Source organism: Carcharhinus amblyrhynchos, unplaced genomic scaffold (assembly GCF_965287045.1).
Source record: "Carcharhinus amblyrhynchos unplaced genomic scaffold, sCarAmb.v2.hapA scaffold_41, whole genome shotgun sequence".
Taxonomy (NCBI): Eukaryota; Metazoa; Chordata; class Chondrichthyes; order Carcharhiniformes; family Carcharhinidae; genus Carcharhinus; species Carcharhinus amblyrhynchos.
Genome location: NW_027649782.1, coordinates 164,899 through 188,685, shown reverse-complemented (window position 1 = coordinate 188,685; position 23,787 = coordinate 164,899). Strand labels below are relative to the sequence as shown.

The 23,787-nt window shown below is 44.8% G+C and overlaps 1 protein-coding gene across 2 annotated transcripts in view; it reads left to right on the top strand.

Moving 5' to 3' along the window:
- Window positions 1–23,787, top strand: part of LOC145335786 (ephrin type-B receptor 2) — a 606,760-nt gene that overhangs the window by 567,010 nt on the left and 15,963 nt on the right. For both annotated transcript variants that reach the window (XM_080181518.1, XM_080181517.1), the window contains 2 exons: window positions 8,370–8,585; window positions 18,386–18,535. In XM_080181518.1, coding sequence (XP_080037644.1) covers window positions 8,370–8,585; window positions 18,386–18,535 — 366 coding nt within the window. The remainder of the gene's footprint in view (window positions 1–8,369; window positions 8,586–18,385; window positions 18,536–23,787) is intronic.

Genomic DNA, 23,787 nt, shown 5'->3' with positions numbered 1-23,787 from the left:
AAATCAAATCGAATCAGAAAAACACATCAATATATGGCTACGATTTCATGAAAAACGGCAGCTTAAAGCTTTGCAATATAAGCAACCAGAATCGTTGAGCTGGAATTCCAAAGCATTCCTGTTACCTCATCACCAGTGTAATAATTCAGAAGCCAGCTGTAAAGAAACAGTGCTTTACTGCACAAAGTAAAAGTAAAACCACAAGCCCACGGTGAACCACAGATTCCAATCTGGACGATACAAATAATAGACCCAGTCAGGGGCCTGCTTTATAAAGGGCTCGGGATACGAATGCCACCTGTTAAGGTAATTACATATCACCATGGGAACTCGTATTCTACAAGTCCCACTGAGAGGTCAATCAGGGATTCCCCATGTAAGTCCTGGAGGTTATCACAGGTCGAAGGTCGAGGCACCACACTTAAAGGCATCCGGACAGCAATTTACTGACTGCAGGCCTGGATTCCAGATTCTACCAAGACCAGGATGTCACAGACCCACGACATGTGGTTTATGGTTCGGCAAAGCATCCCTAGGGACTAACGTCCAGACCATCCAGAAGCAGCAGCGGGTCCAATTTCCCTGGGATGGCGACAGAAGGCCAACCTGTCTGACCATACCGGTTTGCACAGCGGTGACAGGAGAGGCAAAGGCCAGGGCCTACAGGAGAAGTGCCAGCAATGTAGGAGAAGAATGGACAATCTGCTGCTCAACACCAGGGTAAGTGGAACTGCTGTTCACTTCAGACTGACACATAAGAACATCAGGAAGTGTAAGTATGCAACTGCAGAAGACTATCGACCAGGACTTTGGATTGCAGGGCTCAGCAGCACGTGGGATGTGGATATGGAGTATGTGCCAGCCACTTCCTCCTGTCAATTTTATATCAGTTTTAGGACATTGTGCCTCTTGATCACTTATTGGGAGGGCTCAACAGCAGCTATAGACATGCATGCTCCTCATGGCCCATACATCCATTGGGATGACACTCAATTGTTGTGTCCATTTGCAGGACTAAAAATCCGGCAATAAGAGGGAGAGAGCCAGAACTGAGACGGTATTCCAGGTATTCGAGTCCTCATCCCTTCTGAGAAGGAGGCCAAAAAGTTAACTGGAAAGGAGCAGGATCCTCTGTGTCTGTGCTGAAGGGGAGTTAGTGCTCCCCCAAGAAGTCATTGGGGATGCCTCCTGTCTACAAATAACACATTGCTTTAATCAGGGAGCCTGCTCAGGCAGCCATTGAATTTTTCTTTTCTCCATTCCAGAGACCAGCAAGTAAAGCAGGAGGCCCATAAGGGAAATCAGCCAGAGAAACAACCTCAACCCAACCTCAAAGGAGGAGGCCTCAGAATTCTCAGAGGATGCACCATCACAGTGTTTGCCTGCACCCTCCATCAACACAGATACAGTCATCTCAATGGGCCCCCATTCTTGAGTAGGCTCGAGTCACATTCTGGTGAGTACATCATTGTCACTGGTCCACAGCTCGTGGAGGAAGTGACAGCTGAGGTCTCTGACACTCGGAGACTGTTGAAGACCAGGCCCCTGCTTAGCCCTGTGATGATCGTCTGGACTTTGCTGTAAGAGACCTGATGGAGATTCAGTGACGGGCAAGGTGCTGCCAGGGCCCAGACTGAACCCGAGAGTGGGGGAGTCTGTCCACGTTCTGCCTATTCCGACAATTTGATTGGCCAGAAGCTGCAAAAGGGCTGGGCCGAGGACCTGCCACAAACCAATAAAGGACAAAGGCCCTAAAATGATTACAGTTCCAGCCAGCAAACAGAGGCTGGCTCAGCCTCCAGAATAAAATTCAACCCAGGATTTCTGCGAGCACAGACATGTCTCCAGGATCGTCTGCTGTCTTCCAGTGGCCAGGTTCAAAGGAAGACAGGGTGAACAGCAGTCATTCAATATCAGTACCAATTACATAGACAAAGAAGAATGAGGTCATGCAGGCAGACTTTAGGGTTATTGGGAAGGCGATAGGGTTATAGGGGAGGTAATGGTCTTGTGGTATTACCACTAGATTATTAATCCAAAAACTGAACTGTAAGGGAAATGTACGGAAGAAATGTGACAAATTTTCAGGGAATATTTGTCTGGAGTTCTGCATAGCAACGTTGCAATGAGACAGAGAAGTTATGGTAGGTTACAGGAACCGTGGTGTACAAAGGCTGTAATAAATATAGTCAAGAAGGAAAAAAGCTCACAAAAGGTTCAGAGAACCAAGTAATTTTTAGAGATCTAGAAGAGTATACAGCTAATAGGAAAGATCTTAAGAAGGAAATTAGGAGAGCCAGAAGGAGTCATGAGAAGGCCTTGGCAGGCAGGATTAAGGAAAACCCCAAGGCATTCTACAAGTATGTGAAGAGCAAGAGGGTAAGACGTGAAAGAATAGGACCTATCAGGGGTGACGGTGGGAAAGTTTGTATGGAACCAGAAGAAATAGCAGAGGTACTTAGTGAATACTTTACTTCAGTATTAACTATGGAAAAGGATCTTGGTGGTTGTAGTGCAGACTTGCAGCGGACTGAAAAGCTTGAGCATGTAGATATTAAGTAAAAGGATGTGTTGGAACTTTTGAAAAAGCATCAAGTTAGATAAGTCGCCGGGACCGGATGGGATGTACCCCAGGCTACTGTGGGAGGTGAGGGAGGAGATTGCTGAGCCTCTGGCGATGATCTTTGCATCATCAATGGAGATGGGAGAGGTTCCGGAAGATTGGAGGATTGCGGATGTTGTTCCTTTATTCAAGAAAGGGAGTGGAGAAAAAGCACTGGAAATTATAGACCACTGAGTCGAACCTCAGTGGTTGGTAAGTTGATGGAGAAAATCCTGAGAGGCAGGATTTATGAACATTTGGAGAAGTATAATATGATTAAGAATAATCAGCACGGCTTTGTCAAAGGCAGATCGTGCCTTATGAGCCTGATTGAGTTTTTTGAAGATGTGACTAAACACATTGATGAAGGAAGAGCAGTAGATGTGGTTTATATGGACTTCAGCAAGACATCAAGCCGGTGGATGTGGTCTTTCTAGATTTTCAGAAGGCGTTTGACAAAGTACCTCACAAGAGGTTATTGCAGAAGGTCGAGGGACATGGAGTTGGGGGTAGGGTGTTAGCGTGGATAGAGGATTGGTTGTCAAATAGGAGGCAGAGAGTGGGGGTCAACGGGTGCTATTCGGATTGGCGGATGGTGACTAGTGGAGTGCCCCAGGGGTCGGTGCTGGGGCCTCAGCTTTTTACCATTTATATAGATGATCTGGAGGAGGGAACCGAGTGTAGGGTGTCGAAATTTGCTGATGACACCAAGATTGGGGGAAAGGCAAATTGTGCGGAGGGTGTGGAGAGTCTGCAGAAGGATCTAGATAGGCTGGGCGAATGGGCCAGGAAATGGCAAATGGAATTTAATGTTGGCAAGCGTGAGGTGGTCCACTTTGGTAGGAAGAATGGTAGGAAGGACTATTACTTACGGGGCGAAAAACTGCAGCAGGCGACGGTGCAGAGGGACCTCGGGGTCCTTGTGCATGAGTCGCAAAAACCCAGCTTGCAGGTGCAGTAGGTGGTCAGGAAGGCGAATGGGATGCTGGCCTTCATAGCGAGGGGGATTGAATATAAAAGTAGGGAGGTCTTGCTGCAGCTGTGTAGGGCATTGGTGAGGCCGCAGCTGGAGTACTGTGTGCAGTTTTGGGCGCCGCACCTGCGCAAAGATATTTTGGCCTTGGAGGGAGTGCAGAGGAGGTTTACTAGGCTGATACCGGAGTTGAGGGGGTTGAGCTATGAGGAGAGGCTGAATAAACTGGGCTTGTACTCGTTAGAGTTTAAAAGAATGAGGGGAGATCTCATTGAGACGTATAAGATGATGAATGGGATGGATAGGATAGAGGTGGAAAGACTCTTCCCGCTCAAAAAAGACAATAGGACTAGGGGGCACAGCCTCAAGATAAAAGGGGGGTGGTTTAGAACAGAGTTGAGGAGGAACTTCTTCACTCAAAGGGTGGTGAATCTCTGGAATTCTCTGCCCGTTGAAGTGGAGGCTGCCTCGCTAAATATTTTTAAGACGTGGGTTGATGGGTTCTTGATAAGAGAGGGGATTAAGGGTTATGGGGAGAGGGCGGGAAAGTGGAACTGAGCAGCGACAGATCAGCCATGATCTTATTGAATGGCGGGGCAGGCTCGAAGGGCTAGATGGCCTACTCCTGCTCCTATTTCTTATGTTCTTATGTTCTTATTTGATAAGGTGCCCCATGCAAGGCTTATTGAGAAAGTGAGGGGGCATGGGATCCAAAGGGACATTGCTTTGTGGAACCAGAACTGGCTTGTCCACAGAAGGCAGAGAGTGGTTGTGGATGGGTCATATTCTGCATGGAGGTCGGTCACCAGTGGAGTGCCCCAGGGATCTGTTCTGGGATCCTTACTCTTTGTGATTTTTATAAATGACCTGGTTGAGGAAGTGGAGGTTTTGGGTTGGTAAGTTTGCTATTGACACAAAGGTTGGAAGTGTTGTGGATAGTGTGGAGGGATGTCAGAAGTTGCAGTGAGACATTGATAGGATGCAAGACTGGGCAGAGAAGTGGCAGATGGAGTTCAACCCAGATAAGTGTGAAGTGGTTCATTTTGGCAGGTCAAATAGGATGGCAGAATATAACATTAATGGTAGGACTCTTGACAGTGTGGAAGATCAGAAGGATCTTGGGGTCCGAGTTCATAGGATGCTCAAATCAGCTACGCAGGTTGAAGCTGTGGTTAAAATCGAGGAATTGAGTTTAGGAGTCGGGAGATAATGTTGCAGCTTTATAGGACACTGGTCAGACCCCACTTGGAGTACTGTGCTCAGTTCTGGTCGCCTCATTATAGGAAGGATGTAGAAAGGGTGCAGAGGAGATTTACAAGGATGTTGCCTGGATTGGGGAGCATGTCTTATGAGGATAGGTTGAGGGAGCTCAGCCTTTTCTTCTTGGAGAGGCGAAGGATGAGAGGTGACCTGATAGAGGTGTATAAGATGTTGAGAGGTATTGATCGAATGGATTCTCAGAGGCTATTTCCCAGAGCTGAAATGGTTGCCACAAGAGGACACAGGTTTAAGGTGCTGGGGAGCAGGTACAGAGGAGATGTCAGGGGTAAGTTTTTCACTCAGAGGGTGGTGGGTGAGTGGAATGGGCTGCCGGCAACGGTGGTGGAGGCGGATTCGATCGGGTCTTTTAAGAGACTTTTAGATAAGTACACGGAACTTAGTAAGATAGAAGGTTATAGGTAAGCCTAGTAATCTCTAAAATAGGGACATGTTCGGCACAACTTTGTGGGCCGAAGGGCCTGTATTGTGCTGTAGTTTTTCTGTGTTTCTATGAACTAATGTTCTGGGGACCCAGGCTTGAATCCCACCTCGGCAGATGATGAAACTTTAATTCAATTAAAAAAACCTGGAATTAAGAATCTACTGATGACAATGAAACAATTGTCGACTATTGGGCTATGGACTGTTCCCTGTCTTTTAGGGAAGGAAATCTGCCATCCTTACCCTGTCTGGCCTACATTTGACTCCAGAGCAACAGCAATGTTGTTGACTCTCAACTGCCCTCCAAGGGCAACTAGAGACAGGCATTAAATGCTGGCCAGCCAACAACAGCCATGTCCCATGAATCAATAAAAGTAAACAGGCAAACACAACTTCCAAATATCACATATTATTAATCTAAAACAGAAGAGTAGAACAGTTGAGTCTGTGGCTGGTGTTGATGGGTGGCTTTAGATTCCTAGGAGATTAGGAGTAGGTCTGAAGAAGTGTGATCTATACAGGCTGGATAGGTTACACCTCAATAGGACCATCAGCACTGTACTTGCAGGATGGCTCGTTAGTGCTGTTGGGAATGATTTAAAATGACTTGGCAGCGGTGTGAGAGCTATGAGACAATATGAGAGAGAGATATACCAAGATGCAAAAGATATTGGGAAAGACAGATATCACTAAGTTTGAAATAGGTATTCGGTGAATTTACAATGCAGAAGGGAAAGAAATAAAATCAAAGTGAGGGTTACAGAGCATGCAGGGATACAGTGAAGCGTGACAAGTAAGACTGGGGAATTAGAGGCACAGTTAGTCATGTGCAAATATGATGTTGTGATGATGAATTCTGAGCAAACAGAAGCAGCTTTGTGGTCTGAGGCAAGTCTACAGGATGGAAACGATGGCATACTCAAGAACTTGTTGTATGGTGAGGTAGGTGGAGCCAAACAACCAGCTCTTCTTCAAGGATTTTTGTAAATGTGACATGCAGGCCCTAAACTTTGATTATCACACAGGGGAAACACAGTTTGACAACATTATTACAAATGTAATAAGACCTGGACAATATCCAGGTTTGGAGTGACAAGTGGGGAGATACATTCGCAATGACCATCTCCAGCAAGAGAACACAATAACCATTACCTCTTAGTATTTAATGGTATTACCATTGCTGCATTTTCCAATATCAACATCCTAGGGATTACTATTTACCAAAAACTGAACTGGACCAGCTGTATACTGTGGCTACCAGAGCAGGTCAAAGTCTAAGAATCCTGTGTGGAGTAACTCACCTCCTGACTCCACAAAGCCTGACCACCATCTACAATGCACAAGTCAGGAGTGTGGTGGAATACTCTCCACTTGTCTGGATGGGTGCCAGTTCCAACAACACTAAGAAGCTCGACACCAAACCACTTGATTGCTGCCCTTTCCACAAACACTCAATCCCTCCACCACCAATGAACAGTGGCAGCCAATGTGAACCATCTACAAGAGGCACTGTAGGAACTCATCAAGTCTCTTTAGGCAGCACTTTCCAAACTCATGACCACTACTATCTAGAAGGACAAGAGGAGGAGATATCCTCAAACACCACCATCTCGCAGTTCCTCTCCAAGTCACACAGCATCCTGACTTGGAAATATTTTTCCATTCCTTCATTGCTGCTGGGTCTTCTTCCCTAACAGCAATGTGGAACATCAAGGACTTAATGGCCTACTCCTGCTCCTTATTTGTATGTTGATACTGCTAAACCTTAATAAACTAGTGATTCATCCTTGGATTATATTCAATTCTGGGTGCATATTTAAGGAGGGATGTCAAGGCCTTGGAGTGGTTTTCGAAGAGAATGTTGGCAGGGATGGGGGATTTCTGTTACATTCTGTAAAAACTGGGAAAGCTGCAGACTGTTGTCCCTGGAACAGAAAACGTTATGGGAAGATTTGTTATATATGTTCAATTTTATTACTAATTTGATAAAGTAAATAAAGAAAAAGTACTTCCAGTGGCAACAGGGCCAGGAACCAAAGGATCAGATTCAAGGAGGTTGGCAAAAAACAGAGGCAGTGTGAGGAAATGTTATTTGTATGCTTGATATGATAGTCAAAACTATTAATTTTAGTTTATTTTAGTAATTATAAATTACTAAATTAGTTTAGTTATTAGTTTAGTAAACTAAATTAGTTTAGTAATTATAAATTACTAAATTAGTAATTTAGTTTATTTTAGTAATTATAAAAAAGATGAATAAGTAACTTTCAAAAAGGAATTGGATAAACAATAAAATGGATAACATTCATTGGACTCTGTCAAAAGTGCAGAGGAGTGGGATTAATTAGGTAATGCTTTCAAAATAGATCAGGAGGAGACAATAGACAGTCTTCATTCAGTGATTCAATATGAACTTGTTATCTAGTGTTGATAAATGAATCTCTGAAAGGTGATGTCATAGAGATATTTAATGGCGTTCAAGCTATTGTACTCCTGAAATATAGCCCCATGTGTAAGCTTTATATATTTTCCCCTTACTATATGGAGTAAATTTTGTTAATTTGAATATCAATCTGTGTTAATTTACCACTGCTGAAATATGAAAGAATATTTAATTGAGATATTCATTATTGATGGGCTGTTGGTAGCTGCCATTAACATCATGAAGATAAATCTTTGTGTTCTCCGAGCACACTTGTACTGAGTGTGCTTTAGTGAATGTTTACTGCACACTGAATCTGTTCTCCCCATTGTTGGGCTCAGTAAATTCTCACAGCTATCAGTGTCAGAAAACCAAACTAATAACTCACAAATACAAGAAAAAATATCACTTGATTCTCCTTACTTTTTTTCTGCACAGTTAATCAAAGTCATGAAACATAATCCATTTGTATCGGAGTCAATTATCTAAAGCATTCTCTGGAGAAATGGCTGATGTTATTCATGAAGCCTTCTCAACCTTGCTCCTTGCCCTCATAAGGGAGAGCAACTTATGGTCATCTGGGACAATGGTTACTTAATTTCAAAAGTAAAGCACTTAGAGTCATCTATTGATAAAATATCATATAAATTTAAGTCTTTTTCCTTCCCCAGCAAAATGATGGACAATTCACAGTTATCCAGCTAGTTGGAATGCTGCGTGGAATTGCTGCCGGAATGAAGTATCTGGCAGACATGAGCTATGTGCACAGAGACCTGGCTGCTCGCAATATTCTTGTCAACAGCAATCTTGTATGCAAAGTTTCTGACTTTGGACTCTCCAGGTTCCTAGAGGATGATACATCAGATCCAACATACACAAGTGCTTTGGTAAATGAAATTATTAGATTAGTTATTTGACTTAAATAATATTGCCACACTGTCACTTACTGTTGCTTATTAATGACAGTTTTAATGAACCAACACATCCAAATGAAGCTGAACCCTGCAATAGACTCAATATTCACTCCAGGGTAATGGGGGTGGTGTCCAATCGAGTCCAATGATCTTAGGTGGCCACAGAGGCTGGTGAGTGCCCAGGTGGTTTGGTTAGGAGGCCCATAAAGGTGGTCTGGCGCTTCTCCCAGTTATTCTATAAGCTGTTAGGCCTTCAAGCCCTCAAACCTCGCCCTCCACAACCCCACACTTGTTCCCCTGCCATTTATGTCCATGGTCCGAACATGACAACTCATGTGAGACTCATGACAACTCATATCTTATGTGAGAAATAAAAGAATGACCAGGGTGAGGTTTGGGCCAGTCAAGGATAATACTGGGAACTTGTGCATGGAGTCAGAAAAGATAGATGAGGCGTTGAATGAATACTTTTCTTCAGTGTTCACCAAGGAGAGGCGCCATGTTTTTGAGGATGAGAGTGTGATACAGGCTGATAGGATGGAGGAGGTAGATGTTCTGAGGGAAGATGTATTAGTAATTTTGAAAAACCTGAGGGCCGATAGGTCCCCTGGGCCGGGTGGGATATATCCTAGGATTCTTTGGGAGGCAGGGGATGAGATTGCAGAGCCTTTGGCTTTGACCTTTGGATCCTCACTGTCCACAGGAATTGTGCCAGTGGACTGGAGAGTGGTGAATGTTGTTCCTCTGTTCAAGAAAGGAAATAGGAATAAGCCTGGTAATTATAGGCCAATTAGTCTTACTTCGGTGGTCAGTAAGTTAATGGAAAAGTCCTGAGGGATAGGATTTATGACCATTTGGAAAGATGTAGCTTAATCCGGGATAGTCAGCATGAATTTGTGAGGGGTAAGTCTGGCCTCACAAATTTGATTGAACTCTTTGATGAGGTAACTAAGTGTGTCGATGAAGGTAGAGCAGTTGATATTATAAACATGGATTTTAGTAAGGCGTTTGATAAGGTTCCCCATGGTGGGTTCATGAAGAAAGTAAGGAGGTGTGGGATAGAAGGAAATTTGGCCGATTGGATTAGTAACTGGCTGTCTCATAGAGGGTGGTGGTGGATGAAAAGTTTTCAGACTGGAGGCCAGTTACCAGCGGTGCACCACAGGAATCAGCGCTGGGTCCTCTGCTATTTGTGATTTTTATCAATGACTTGGAAGAGGGGGCTGAAGGGTGGGTTAGTAAATTTGCTGATGACACCAAGATTGGTGGAGTAGTGGATGAGGTGGAGGGCTGTTGTAGGCTGCAAAGAGACATTGATAGGATGCAGAGCTGGTAGTAGATGGAGTTTAACCCTGACAAGTGTGAGGTGATTCGTTTGGTAGGACAAATTTGAATGCAGATTACAGGGTCAGCAGCAGGGTTCTGAGGAATATGGAGGAACAGAGAGATCTTGGGGTTCGATAGCCACAGATCTCTGAGGGTAGATAGAGCCGTGAAGAAGGCCAATAGTGTGTTCGCGTTCATTAACAGGGCGTTTGAGTTTAAGAGCTGTGGGGTTATGCTGTAACTATACAGGACCTTGATGAGACCACATTTGGAATATTGTGTTCAGTTCTGGTCACCTCACTATAAGAAGGATGTGGAAGCATTGGAGAGAGTGCAGAGGAGATTTACCAGGATGCTGCCTGGTTTGGAGGGTAGGTCTTATGAGGAAAGGTTGAGGGAGCTGGGACTTTTCTCTTTAGAGTGGAGGAGGATGAGAGGCGACTTAATAGAGGTTTATAAGATGATGAGGGGGATAGATAGATTGAACGCAAGCAGGATTTTTCCACTGAGGCTAGGGGAGAAAAAAACCAGAGGGCATGGGTTAAGGGTGAAAGGAGAAAAGTTTAAAGGGAATATTCGGGGGGGGGGGCTTCTTCATGCAGAGAGTGGTGAGAGTGTGGAATGAGCTGCCGGGTAAAGTGGTAAATGCAGGGCCACTTTTAACATTTAAGAAAAACTTGGACAGGTTCATGGATGAGAGGGGTGTGGAGGGATATGGTCCAAGTGCAGGTCAGTGGGACTAGGCAAAAAATGGTTCGGCACAGACAAGAAGGGCCAAAAGGCCTGTTTCTGAGCTGTAATTTTCTATGGTTCTATAATCGATGATAGAGTGGACGTTCAGAGACTATTTCCTCGGGTGGCTGACGTAGATTCTTTACTCAGAGAGTGGTTGGGGTGTGGAATGCACTGCCTGCTGTGATAGTGGAGTCGGACACTTTAGGAACTTTCAAGTGGTTATTGGATAGGCACATGGAGCATTCCAGAATGATAGGGAGTGGGATAGCTTGATCTTGGGTTTAGACATAGCTCAGCACAACATCAAGGGTTGAAGGACCTGTACTGTGCTGTACTGTTCTATGTTCCACGTTTATGTACATAACCCTCATGCCCCACCATAACCCCAATAGCCCCAAATGCACACATAGGGCCCGATTTTACCATTGCCCATTTTCAGGCATGAAAGCTTGGTAAAGTCACACATGGGGCGATTAACGCGATCTGCGCTCACGTCCACGCAGATGCCCACTTTATAAAGGCCCGAAAATGGCCATGATCCGAATCGCGCCCGAAACATGTGTAATGGCATGCATTTAAATTGAGTTAACGGGCTGCCCACCCAACTTTACCCAGAATTTCCTCCTTTACCATCACGTTCGCCCGTCCAGATTCAGCGTGAAACAGACACGCTTGGCAAAGGTCTGTTTCGGGCATTCCAGCTTCTGAAGTTCAGAGCTTTCAACGGCTGTCTGACTCAGATCAGTGGAGTGGGTGTGAGGAAGGAGGACCAGATCATTCTCTGGTGGGGGGAAGGAGGAGGGAGGTCAGATTGCTCTCAGGAGGGAGGGAGGGGAGGACGGAGGCAGGTCAGATCACTCTGTTGGGGGGGGGGGGAGGGGGGGAAGGAAGCCAGATGGCCCTCTAGTGGAGAAGCAGGGCGATCGGTGGGGGAGAAAGGGGGCAAAGGGGCGCAATCAGTCTGGGTAGCCGGGGAGTGAGGCGATGTCTTTGGGGGTCATCGCTCCCAGGTCACTTTAGCCACTTTTTGTGGCCCGGGAATGATGTGACAGGGGCATATTTTTCAAATTTTTTCTCACTGCACATGCGCAGTTCAAAGCTCCGATTGGAGCTGCAGGCGTTTCGGGTGCAATAAACTCCGCCCACATTGCAGTTCAGACGCGTGACTTTTTTTTCAGGCTGAGTGCGTAACGGGGCGCCTGAGAACAGGTTTCCAAATCGGATCTGAATTGCACCCAGATTCAGCACTTAGAATGAAAATGGTAAAATCAGGCCCATAGCCTTAATATGACTTTGAAAAGTTCCATGATCAGCAATATCTCTTCCAATGTTTCTCTAGTTAGAATACTCATTGAGGAATGATTGTTTCCCTTTACTAGGGTCAACGGATAATTTGAAAAGACAGTAGTTGACCACTTTAGTGGTTTCCAAAAAAAACCAGCCAATTTCTCCTTTCCATCATGTCATTCTCCACAACCTTAGAAAGTGGAACTTGTGAAAACTTCTAAATTGCTTTCATCCTCAACCCTCTTTTCAAGTTCTCCACATTACAGTGTTCTCAGGTCTATTTATTACAAAATATTCAATCATACACAATGGAGCAGATTTTGACTGGCGGGCAGTGTCTTCAGGGTAGGTTTCTTCCCTCACTTCAGCTGCAGGAGAATGAGCTTGAGCAGGACCTTGTAGTTCTGTTCCCATTTCAGAGTTCATCTCCAGGCCCATTTTTTCAAGCAATGTGTTGTCTTTGCAAATTGGCAAATTGAACAAGTTACCAAAACATTTGGTGGATATTGTTGTTGAGGATGAATGTGCAGTTTGATCACTGCCCAATACCTCAAATCTTTTGAAGTAAAATACCAAACTCTCTTTTTGCCTCACCTTCCACTTGCTGCGTTTTTGACTGCCAGGTTCATACGGCACGATCCCACTGCAGCAGGACAGGAAAATCACACTGGCGTGACCTGCCATAACATTCCAGCCATATTGACTTCATATTGACTGATCTGTCTTGATTTTAACACATTTAAATTTTCAGAAAGAGCAGAGGCCTTTTTACCTTCCTCAGCTCTGGGGGTCAAGTTGCCCCTGCTGACCATTGGCTCAGGCTGCCTGGTTATTGAATGGCCTCGCCCTCACCTGCCCTGACCTGGGGGTCCAATCGCCCCCACAGCTGCTTCCCACAATGACCTAAACTAGCTGCTATTGCTGCTGGCTATCTGCCCTGGCCCCCGCTCTCCCCCTCGCTGGCCCAGTTGTCCAGTCCTCACACTCATAGCCCTGGCCTCTGCTCTCACCCTCGACTGGTGGCCACCCCCTTGCTAGTCAGATTGCCGCCCAGCCCTCTCACTCTCAGCTTTAGCCTTTGGTTGAATCACCCAATTGCTCCATGACGCCTGCCTGGCCCTCACACCTCCTGCCTGCTCACACCTTGCTTGGCTGGACCAGGCTTCAAGCTACGGCTGCCCGGTGAGCTCTTGGCTGCCTGCCTACCTGCTGCTGGCTTTATCTGGCTTGCCCTGGTGTCTGCTTTCACCCTCAATCAGCAGCCTCTCCTTTGCCAGTCCGCTGCTGCCCAGCCCTCACACTCTCAAGTTTCGAAATTCAGGCCGGCCAAGCATGAAATAAATCCAAACTCCAAAATCCAAGTCACCGCCACCTCTGGGAGAGTGTTTCCCATTCGAAGGGCACTCCACCAATCAGAGCCCAATGTTGTTCTGCATTACCCGTCTTATCAGCAAATTCAGAGCTCCCAGACCCTGACTGGGGCTCCCACAGCCACTTCTCGGCCTGGAGCCCTCCCTTTGACCGGGGCTTTGCATTGCAGTGCTGTGTGTTCCATTGTAAGTCCACCCCTGGTGAGTATCCAACAGCTTGTTTCCTGAAGTTGCTGACAATGCACGAGCTTGAGGTTAGTGCAAGATTGGTAACATTGCGAAGTCTGAGGTAAAGCATATGAATGTTTGTGTTAGAACATAGAACATTCCAGCGCAGTACAGGCCCTTCGGCCCTCGATGTTGCGCCGACCAGTGGAACCAATCTAATGACCCTCTAACCTAAACTATTCCAATGTTATCCATATGCCTATCCACTGACCATCTGAACACCCTTAAAGTTGGTGAGTCCACAACTGCTGCAGGCAGGGCATTCCACGCCCTTACTAACCTCTGAGTAAAGAACCTACCTCTGACACCCGTCCTATAATTACCACCCCTCAATTTAAAGCTATGTCTCCTCATGTTAGCCGTCACCATCCGAGGAAAAAGGCTGTCACTGTCCACCCTATCCAATCCTTTGATCATCTTGTATGCCTCAATTAGGTCACCTTGTAACCTTCTTCTCTCTAACGAAAATAACCTCAAGTCCCTCAGCTTTTAAGAACATAAGAAATAGGAGCAGGAGTAGGCCATCTAGCCCCTCGAGCCTGCCCCGCCATTCAATAAGATCATGGCTGATCTGTCGTGTCTCAGTTCCACATTCCCGCCCTCTCCCCATAACCCTTAATCCCCTTGCCTATCAAAAACCTATCAACGCGCGTCGGGCAGAGAATTCCAGAGATTCACCACCCTTTGAGTGAAGAAGTTCCTCCTCAACTCCGTTCTAAACCTCCCCCCTCCTTTATCTTGAGGCTGTGCCCTCTAGTCCTACTGTCCTTTCTGAGCTTTTCCTCATAAGACCTTCCCACCATATAGGCAACATCCTGGTAAACCTCCTCTGCACCCTTTCCAATGCCTCCACATCTTTCTTATAATGTGGCGACCAGAACTGTACGCAATACTCCAAGTGCGGCCGCACCAGAGTTTTGTACAGTTGCAACATGACCTCATGGCTCCGAAATTCAATCCCTCTACCAATAAAAGCTAACACGCCGTACACCTTCTTAACAACCTTATCAACCTGGGTGCCAACTTTCAGGGAGCTATGCACATGGACACCGAGATCTCTGTGCTCGTCAACACTACTGAGTTTAGCCCTATATTCTGTACTCCTGTTAGTCTTACCAAAGTGAATCACTTCACACTTTTCTGCATTAAACTCCATTTGCCACCTCTCAGCCCAGCTCTGCAGCTTATCTATGTCCCTCTGCAAACTGTAACATCCATCCTCACTGTCTACAACTCCTCCGACTTTGGTGTCGTCAGCAAATTTACTAATCCATCCTTCTACACCCTCATCTAGGTCATTTATAAAAATGACAAACAGCAGTGGCCCCAAAACAGATCCCTGAGGTACACCACTAGTAACTGAACTCCAGGTTGAATATTTCCCATCAACCACCACCCTCTGTCTTCTATCAGCTAGCCAATTCCTGATCCAAACTGCTAAATCACCCTCAATCCCATGCATCTGCATTTTCTGCAGTAGCCTACCATGGGGAACCTTATCAAACGCTTTGCTAAAATCCATATACACCACATCAACTGCCTTACCCTTATCCACCTCTTTGGTCACCTTCTCAAAAAACTTGATAAGGTTTGTGAGGCACGACCTACCCTTCACAAAACCGTGTTGACTATACCTAATCAATTTATTTCTCCTTCGATGGTTATAAATCCTATTTGTTATAATTCTTTCCAAAACTTTACCCACAACAGAAGTAAGGCTTACCGGTCTATAATTCCCAGGATGGTCTCTAGTCTCCTTCTTCAACAAGGGGACAACATTTGCTATCCTCCAGTCTTCTGGCACTATACCTGTAGCCAATGATGACATGAAGATCAAAGCCAAAGGCTCTGCAATCTCCTCCTTAGCCTCCCAGAGAATCCTAGGGTAAATCCCATCTGGCCCAGGGGACTTATCTATTTTCATATTCTCAAGAATTGCTAACACCTCCTCCTTATGTACCTCAATCCCGTCTGGTCTAAAAGCCTGTCAGTATTCTCCTCGACTACACTGACTTTTTCCTGCGTGAATACTGATGAAAAATATTCATTTAGTGCCTCTGCTATCTCTTCAGGCTCTACGCACAACTTCCCACTATTGTCCCTGACTGGCCCTAATCTTGCCCTAATCAATCTTTTTTTCCTGACATACCTATAGAAAGCTTTAGGGTTCTCCTTGATCCTATCCACCAAAGTCTTCTCATGTCCTCTTCTAGCTCTTCTTAACTCTCTCTTTAGCTCCTTCCTGGCTAATTTATAACTCTCCAGTGCCCTAACTGAGCCTTCACATCTCATCTTTACATAAGCCTCCTTCTTCCTCTTCACCAGAGATTCAACTTCCTTAGTACTCCACGGTTCCCTCGCTTGACCACTTCCTCCCTGCCTGACAGGTACATATTTATCAAGGACTCGCAGTAGCTGCTCCTTGAACAAGCTCCACATTTCAGATGTTCATAGATTTATTATAGAACCCTACAGTGCAAAAAGAGGCCCTTCGGCCCATCGAGTCTGCACCGAACACAATCCCACCCAGGCCCTACCCCCATATCCCTACATATTATACCCACTAGTCCCTCTAACCTACGCATCCCTGGACACTAAGGGGCAATTTCTTAGCATGGCCAATCAACCTAACCCGCTCATCTTTGGTCTGTGGGAGGAAACCGGAGTACCCGGAGGAAACCCACGCAGAGACGAGGAGAATGTGCAAACTCCAGACAGACAGTGACCTGAGCCAAGAATCGAACCCAGGTCCCTGGAGCTGTGAAGCAGCAGTGCTGACCACTGTGCTACCATGTCGCCCCCTGCAGTTTCCTACTCCAACCTATGGATCCTAAATCTCACCGAATTGCCTCATTATTACCTTTCCCCCAGCTATAACTTCTGCCCTTCGATATATACCTATCCCTTTCCATCACTAAGGTAAACGTAACCAAACTGTGGTCACTATCACCAAAGTGCTCACCTACCTTCAAGTCTAACACCTGGTCTGGTTCATTACCCAAATTTGTTGAATACTGCTTGATAGAGACTGTTAGAAGTTAGATGATTGTTTTAGATGCCTTCAATGGATAAGGCTATTGGTGCAGTCAGTAGGATATGGCATTTGAAGATGAACAATTTGTGTCAGATTTTTAAAATTCTTCCTGCGCTGCATCCTTACACAAGGAACAACATTCCTGGCATTCCACCGTTACTTCTTCCTTTATGATCTTTTGCACAAAAGTAATGTACGTTTTTAATGCTAAGCTGGCTGTAGTTAACTGTTTAACACGATGCTGACACACATTTCCAGGGTAGGTATCCAATTCCGCCCCAGCCCCCAGCATTGCCTTAAATAGAATATAGAAAAACTACAGCACAAACAGGCCCTTCGGCCCACAAGTTGCGCCGAACATGTCCCTACCTACTAAGCTTACCCATACCCTCTATCTTACTAAGTCCCATGTACTTATCCAAAAGTCTCTTAAAAGACTCTATTAAATCCGCCCCCACCACCACTGCCAGCAGCCGATTCCATGCACCCACCACCCTCTGAGTGAAAAATTTACCCAAATGTTTGTTAACTCTTAAATTCATTCTCTCCAGTTGTATTGGAGTTTGGGATCCTTTCCATTAACTTATATTTATATATTATATTTTATATTTTAGAACTGGTTTGAAAGTTACATTGTTATGGTTTTGCTCAAGTTGAAGCTATGACATTCTAAGACAGGCTACAATTAACAAAATTCCTAACAACTGCTTTTGAAGAGGCCCAGGCTCTTCAAAATGATCTATTGGCTGAGATCATCTGGTCTCTGAAACATACCTAGGAAAAGGTGCCTGTGGGTCCCTTGGAACATCCAAGCATTAGCTCCATGGGAACTGTCCATTTCTGGTGAGCAATTTTCCTGCTCTCCAGGATACTGTGCCAGAGCCTGCAATTCTGAGTTAGACTTGGAGACTTTGGATAGTTCTGATTGGATAACTGACCCCCACACCCTGACCTCCTGCTTGACCCTTGATCTGATCTGACCTACACCACCCAACTTTCCCTGACCTCTCCTCCAACTCCCCCATCACCCCCATCTGCCCCATTGAGCCCTAGATTCCCTCAATATGACCTGACCCAACCTCATCACGTTACCCAGCTAGCACTCTGCCCATCACTCACTTCCTTACTGAACCTACCCCTTTCCATAAGCCACTTACCCCTCAACAATCGGGCGGAATCTTCCCGTCCCACCTGCCACGGGGCATACCATGCAAAGGTCCGTTGACATCGGGTGGGATTTTCCGTTTTAAAGTGAGCATGGCTGGAAAATCGCATCCTCAGTCCAACACATTAAAAATGCATTTAAATATTCCAAAGCTTTCAGTATGTTAGGGAACACTTAGCAGGGTATGACAACTAGTTCCATATAAAAGGGATTCCCTTCTGTGCAAACTCACATTGCTGATGTCTCAGAGGCTTCCTGAACTGAAAGAGGATCCCCCATCAGAAGAATGGCCAGAAAATCAAAGAAAGAAAGAAAAATCAAACAAAGTGGTAAGATTCTGACCTTGATTATAGAATTTGGGCCATTGTATTTGGTTTATAATGGGGGGGGGTTTGATTTTATATTGTAAATTTTCAAAGCTCCCAGGAACATGCAGGCAAGCTTTAGGTACATTTGTTGTTTAACGCACAGACCATTGTTGTGAAAGCAATATGTCTGTCTGAAACGTAAAACATTTGTTGTTTGAACCTTTGGGGTGTTCATTGAGAGAAGTGACAATTTTACTGCCCCCCAACAAAACAATATGCTACTAGATGTAAGGTTTTAAATGTCTTCTCTCTGTTTTCAGGGAGGGAAGATTCCAATTCGATGGACAGCACCAGAGGCCATTCAATACAGGAAGTTCACATCAGCTAGTGATGTTTGGAGTTACGGTATAGTCATGTGGGAAGTGATGTCCTATGGAGAGAGACCTTACTGGGACATGACCAATCAAGATGTATGTTATTTTCTCTATTCAATTTTCTGATCTTTGCTGTACAATATTTTGATTAATTTGCTTCTCCCAATATTAACCCAATTGGTAATGGGCAAAGTATATAAGAACACAAGAAATGGGAGCTGGTGTAGACCATTCAGCCCATTGAGCCTGCTCCCCCATTCAAAACAATCAAGGTTGATCTTAGCACAGGAATTCTACCACTTCACACACCACGAAATCAGAGCGGATGGAGGGCAGACAACGGAAATGTCTGTTGACCTCAGGTGGGAACTTCTGGCCTCACTCGAGCAAGCCCATAAAATCCCACATTAGGCATTGACTCCAGTTTCCCGCCCACTCCCATATCCCTTGATTTACTGAAAGACCAAACAATCTGTCGATCCCAGCCAGGGCAGCACGATGGCACAGTGGTTAGCACTGCTGCCTCACAGTGCCAGGGACCTGGGTTCAATTCCTGGCTTGGGTCACTGTCTGTGTGGAGGTTGCACATTCTCCCTGTGTCTGCATGGGTTTTCTCTGGGTGCTCTGGTCTCCTCCCACAGTCCTAAAATGTGTGGGTTAGGTTGATTCACCACCCAAAATCACTCCTTAGTGTCAGGAGAATTAATATGTGGAGTTATGGAGATAGGGACTGGGTGGGATTGTTGTCAGTGCAGCCTTGATAGGCCAAGTGGACTTCTCCTGCACTGTAGATATTCTAATCTATGAAATGTATTCAAAAATGAAGCATTCACAACCCTTTGGGGTAGAGAATTTCAAAGATTCACAACTATTCGAGTGAAGAAATTTCTTTTCCTTTCAGTCCTAAATGATCACCTCTTTACCAGGGTTCTGTAAATTATTTTAGAATCCCCAGCCAGGGATCTACCCTGTCACACACCTTCAGAATTTTGTGTGCTTCGGTGAGATAAATTCTCATTCTTCTCAACTTCAGGCGCACAATTTATTCAGCATCTCATCATAAGACATCCCTCTCATCTCAGGGACCAATCTGATAACTCTTCACTCCACTGCCTCCAATGCAAATATAGCTTTCCTTAAATAGGGCAACCAATAATGCACACAGCATTCCAAGTGAGATCTCAGCAAAGTTCTGCACAATTTTAGCAAGACTTCTTTATTTTTGTACTCATACATGAGTTGGCTTCCAAATTGCTTTCTGTATCTATATCCTAACCATGCTGCAGTTGTACAAGGCATTAGTGAGACCACATCTGGAGTACTGTGTACTTATTGGTGTTCTTATTTAAAGAAATATACAAACGCATTAGAAACAGTTCAGAGAAGGACTAATTCCAGGAATGAGTGGGCTGTGTTATGGGGAAAGGTTGGAGAGGCTATGTTTGTACCTGCTGGAGTTTAGAGTAAGAGGTGACTTGATTGAAAATGTGTGTGTGTACACATACGTGTGTGCATGTGCGTGTGCATGTGTGTGTGTGTGCACATGCATGTGTGTGTGTGTATCTTTGCATACATGTGCGCATGCATGTGTGTTCATGTAGCACAGCGTTAAATTTTCAGGGTGATTGCATAATTAAATGATCTTCTTCATTTAAATCACTGAAATGCTGACTGCTGGTCATTCACATTGTTCACACACTCGGAGCTAAGAAACATACCTCAAAGAATTCAACAATTTATTGTCATTAAGGGAAGGATACAGGAGTTGGAGTTCTCTCTCATCCCTGTACAGTACTTTATAGTTTCCTAGTGTTAGTTTAAACCACTCCCCTGGGTGGCACAGTGATTAGCACTATTGCCTCACAGCACTAGAGACCTGGGTTCAATTCCGGCCTCAGGTGACTGTGTGAAGTTTGCACATTCTACCTGCGTCTGTGTGGATCTCCTCCGGTGCTCTGGTTTCCTCCCACACTCCAAAGTTGTGCAGGTCAGATTGATTGGCCATTGATTGGCTAAATTGCCCCTTCGTGTCAGAAGATTAACAGAGTAAATATGTGGGGTTACGGGGATGGGGCCTGGGTGGGATTGTTGTCAGTGCAGGCTCGATGGGCTGAATGGCCTCCTTCTGCATTCTATCATCCTAGTTTTATAATGAAAACTAATATTCACAAAACAATTACCTACCTGCTGTCTGCTGATGTCACTCTCATCAGGTCTGCGCTATTTTATCCCACCCCACACTTCTTCTCTATTGCCACAGCTAGTGTCTCTAATCCGGTCGACTGCTTTCTCTTTCTTTTTCTCCACTACTACTGCTGGATTATCAGATCAAGAATCCAATATTGTACACAAAAGTTAACGAGTTGCCCTTTTCCATTCTATTAGGGCTTGTCCTCTGCTGTGTTGTAAAGATTGGTGACCACCAATTAAATCAACCAATAAACAGTTTTTAAGATGAGTAACTAAACAAAAATGCTTTAGGATTATTTGAAAATGTGATCAAGTGTATGGATGAGGGAAGCTCATTAATTAGTTTATATGAACTTTTGCAAAGCTTTTGATAAGATCTCACATGGGAGACTGAATGAGAAGGTGATAGCAGATGGAATTCAGGGAAACTTGGTGAGATGGATCAGAGATGGGTTGGTAATAAAGGCCATAAAGGGTAGTGCTTATTCGAGTGACTGGAGGCCAGTGTCCATTTATGTAGCACAGGGGTCCGTTGTGGGACCCTGTTTGTTTATTTATATACATAAACGATATCAATGAAAATGTGGGGGAAGATAAAGCAAATTTGCAGACAACACCAAGATTGGTAGGATGGTTGATAGTGAAAAAGGTTAGTAAAAGTCGTTTGGCAGGGAGGTGGGACTCTGAACAAGAGAGATGCCAATGAAAAGTCAGGGGAAAATACAGTGGCCAATGGGAATAAATCCAGTAGTCAGGATAGTCAGCGGCACAGTAAAAGGAGCAAAAATACTTCTGATTTAAACTGCATTTATTTCAGTGCACAAAGCTTAACAGGTAAGGTGGGTGAGCTCAGAGGGTGGATTGGCTTTGGGAATTGGGATATTATCACCAAGGCTGATTGAAGGGCAGGAATCTCAGCTCAGTGTTCCAGGATACAGATGCTACAGGTGTGACAGAGCTACAGGTAAGCGAGATGGGGGAGTGGCCATTTTGACAACAGTCCTTAGGGTGATATTCTTGGGGGTTCGTCAAATAAGACCATAAGAAATGGTCACTCTGATGGGACTAAAATAGACCCCCAATAGCCAGCAGGAGCTCGAGGAGCAGATGTGTAGAGACATTGCAGATAGTTGCAAGAATAATAGGGTAGTATTAGTGGGAGATTTTAATTACCTGGGATCGACTGGGTCATCCAGAGTGCAAAGAGCCTGATTGGGCTAGAATTTGTGACATGTGTTGAAGAAAATTGCCTGAATCAATGTATAGAGGGCCCTACTCAGGAAGGTCCAACACTGAATCTTCTCTTAGGAAATGAGGAAAGGTAGGGGGTTTCAGTTAAGTGGGGCAGCATGGTCGGTGCAGGCTTGGAGGGCCGAAGGGCCTGTTCCTGTGCTGTAATTTTCTTTGAGGTGAGCAAGTGACTGAAGTATCAGTTGGGGAGCACATTGAGTAGAGTGACCATAACGCTATTAGTTTTAAAATTGTTATGGAAAAAGATAGGACATGTCCACAGTCTAAGGTCCTAAACTGGAGCAGGGCCAATTTTGGGGGCATTCGGCAGGATCTAGCAGAGGTCAATTGGGCAAGTCTGTTTGAAGGGAAAGGACGAATGGCAAATGGAGGGGCTTTTAAAAGTGTGTTATCAAAAGTCCCGGGGCAGTATGTTCCTGTTAAGGTGAAGGGAAAGATTTGCAAGTTTAGGGTTCCCTGACAAGGGACATTAAAGGTCTAGTCAGGAAAAAGAAGCACACATTGGGTTTAGAGAAATTATAAGAGTAGACTTAAGAGGGAAATCAGAAGGGCAAAAATAGGATATGATATGGATCTAGCAGGGGTAAGGCTAAAGAAAATTCCAAGAGTTGTATAGCTCTATTAAAAGTGGCTACAGAGAGACCAGCATGGCTGACTGTGTGTGACGCCTCAGGAGATGGGTGAGATTTTTAATGAATATTTCTTCTCACTGCAGAGAACATCATGGGTACTAATAAAGAAATAAGGGAAACAAGTGGCACATGCATATAACCCCATCATTCTGGCCTGGTTTGCAAAATCCTACTAACTTTCTTGGTTTAAGACAATTCACACCTCTTAAACCTGTGATTATCCCTCTCTCCACTCGCACTGTCTCAACCTGTAAAGACTTGATTACCTGTAAAGACTCGCATTTGAACCGTTATCTCGCAATTGTGCCTTTGTTTATATATGTGGTGTTTATGAAACCTACCTCTCCATTTAGCTGATGAAGGAGCAGCACTCTGAAAGCTCATGATTCCAGATAAACCTGTTGGACTTTAACCTGGTGTTGTGAGGCATCTTATTGTGCCCGCTCCAGTCCAACGGCAGCATCTCCACGTCAATAAGATCATGGCTGGTCTTTTCATAGACTCAGCTCCACTTACCTGTCCACTCACCATAACCCTTAATTCCTTTACTATTCAAAAATCTATCTATCCTTGCCTTAAAAACATTCAATGAGGGAGCCTCAACTGCTTCACTGGACAGGGAATCCCACAGATTCACAACCCTTTGTGTGAAGAAGTTCCTCCTCAACTCAGTCCTAAATCTGCTCCCCCTTATTTTGAGGCCATGCCCCCTAGTTCTAGTGAAACATGATACAATATAAAGCAAAACACTCATGTGATGGTGGATCTTCAGCTTTTTTACACCTGCTCTAAATTAGCCTTTGAATGTTGGATTAAATCTCGAAGGTTACCCAGTCCTGGAACTTTCCAAAAAGCCTCTGGAGAGAAAGAGAGAGCGAGACAGAAACACATGCTTTCTCCCACCAGGTCCTGACAGAAACTCACAGACAAGTTTGTGGAGGAGGGGATGGAGGATTCCTTTGTTTATTATGATTTCTTCACCCTGTACAAATTGGTTCTTACCAAACGCAGGGGAGGAGGTGAGTTGTTCAATGACTAACTAGTGAGTATCTGGTAAATAGTCAGGTCTAATTTATACCTAAAGTTTAAAATAATGCAGGAATTTGTGATAGAAATAATAAATATTTAAAAGAAAATAAATAATTGAATAAAATAATTAAGTAATTAGTTGAAGGTCGTAAGTGTAGAAGGACAGGTGATGTGTTAATGCTGCAGCAGGTGGGAGCTGCTGGGTACTGCTGTTAACGATAGAATCACTGCAGTGCAGAATGAAAC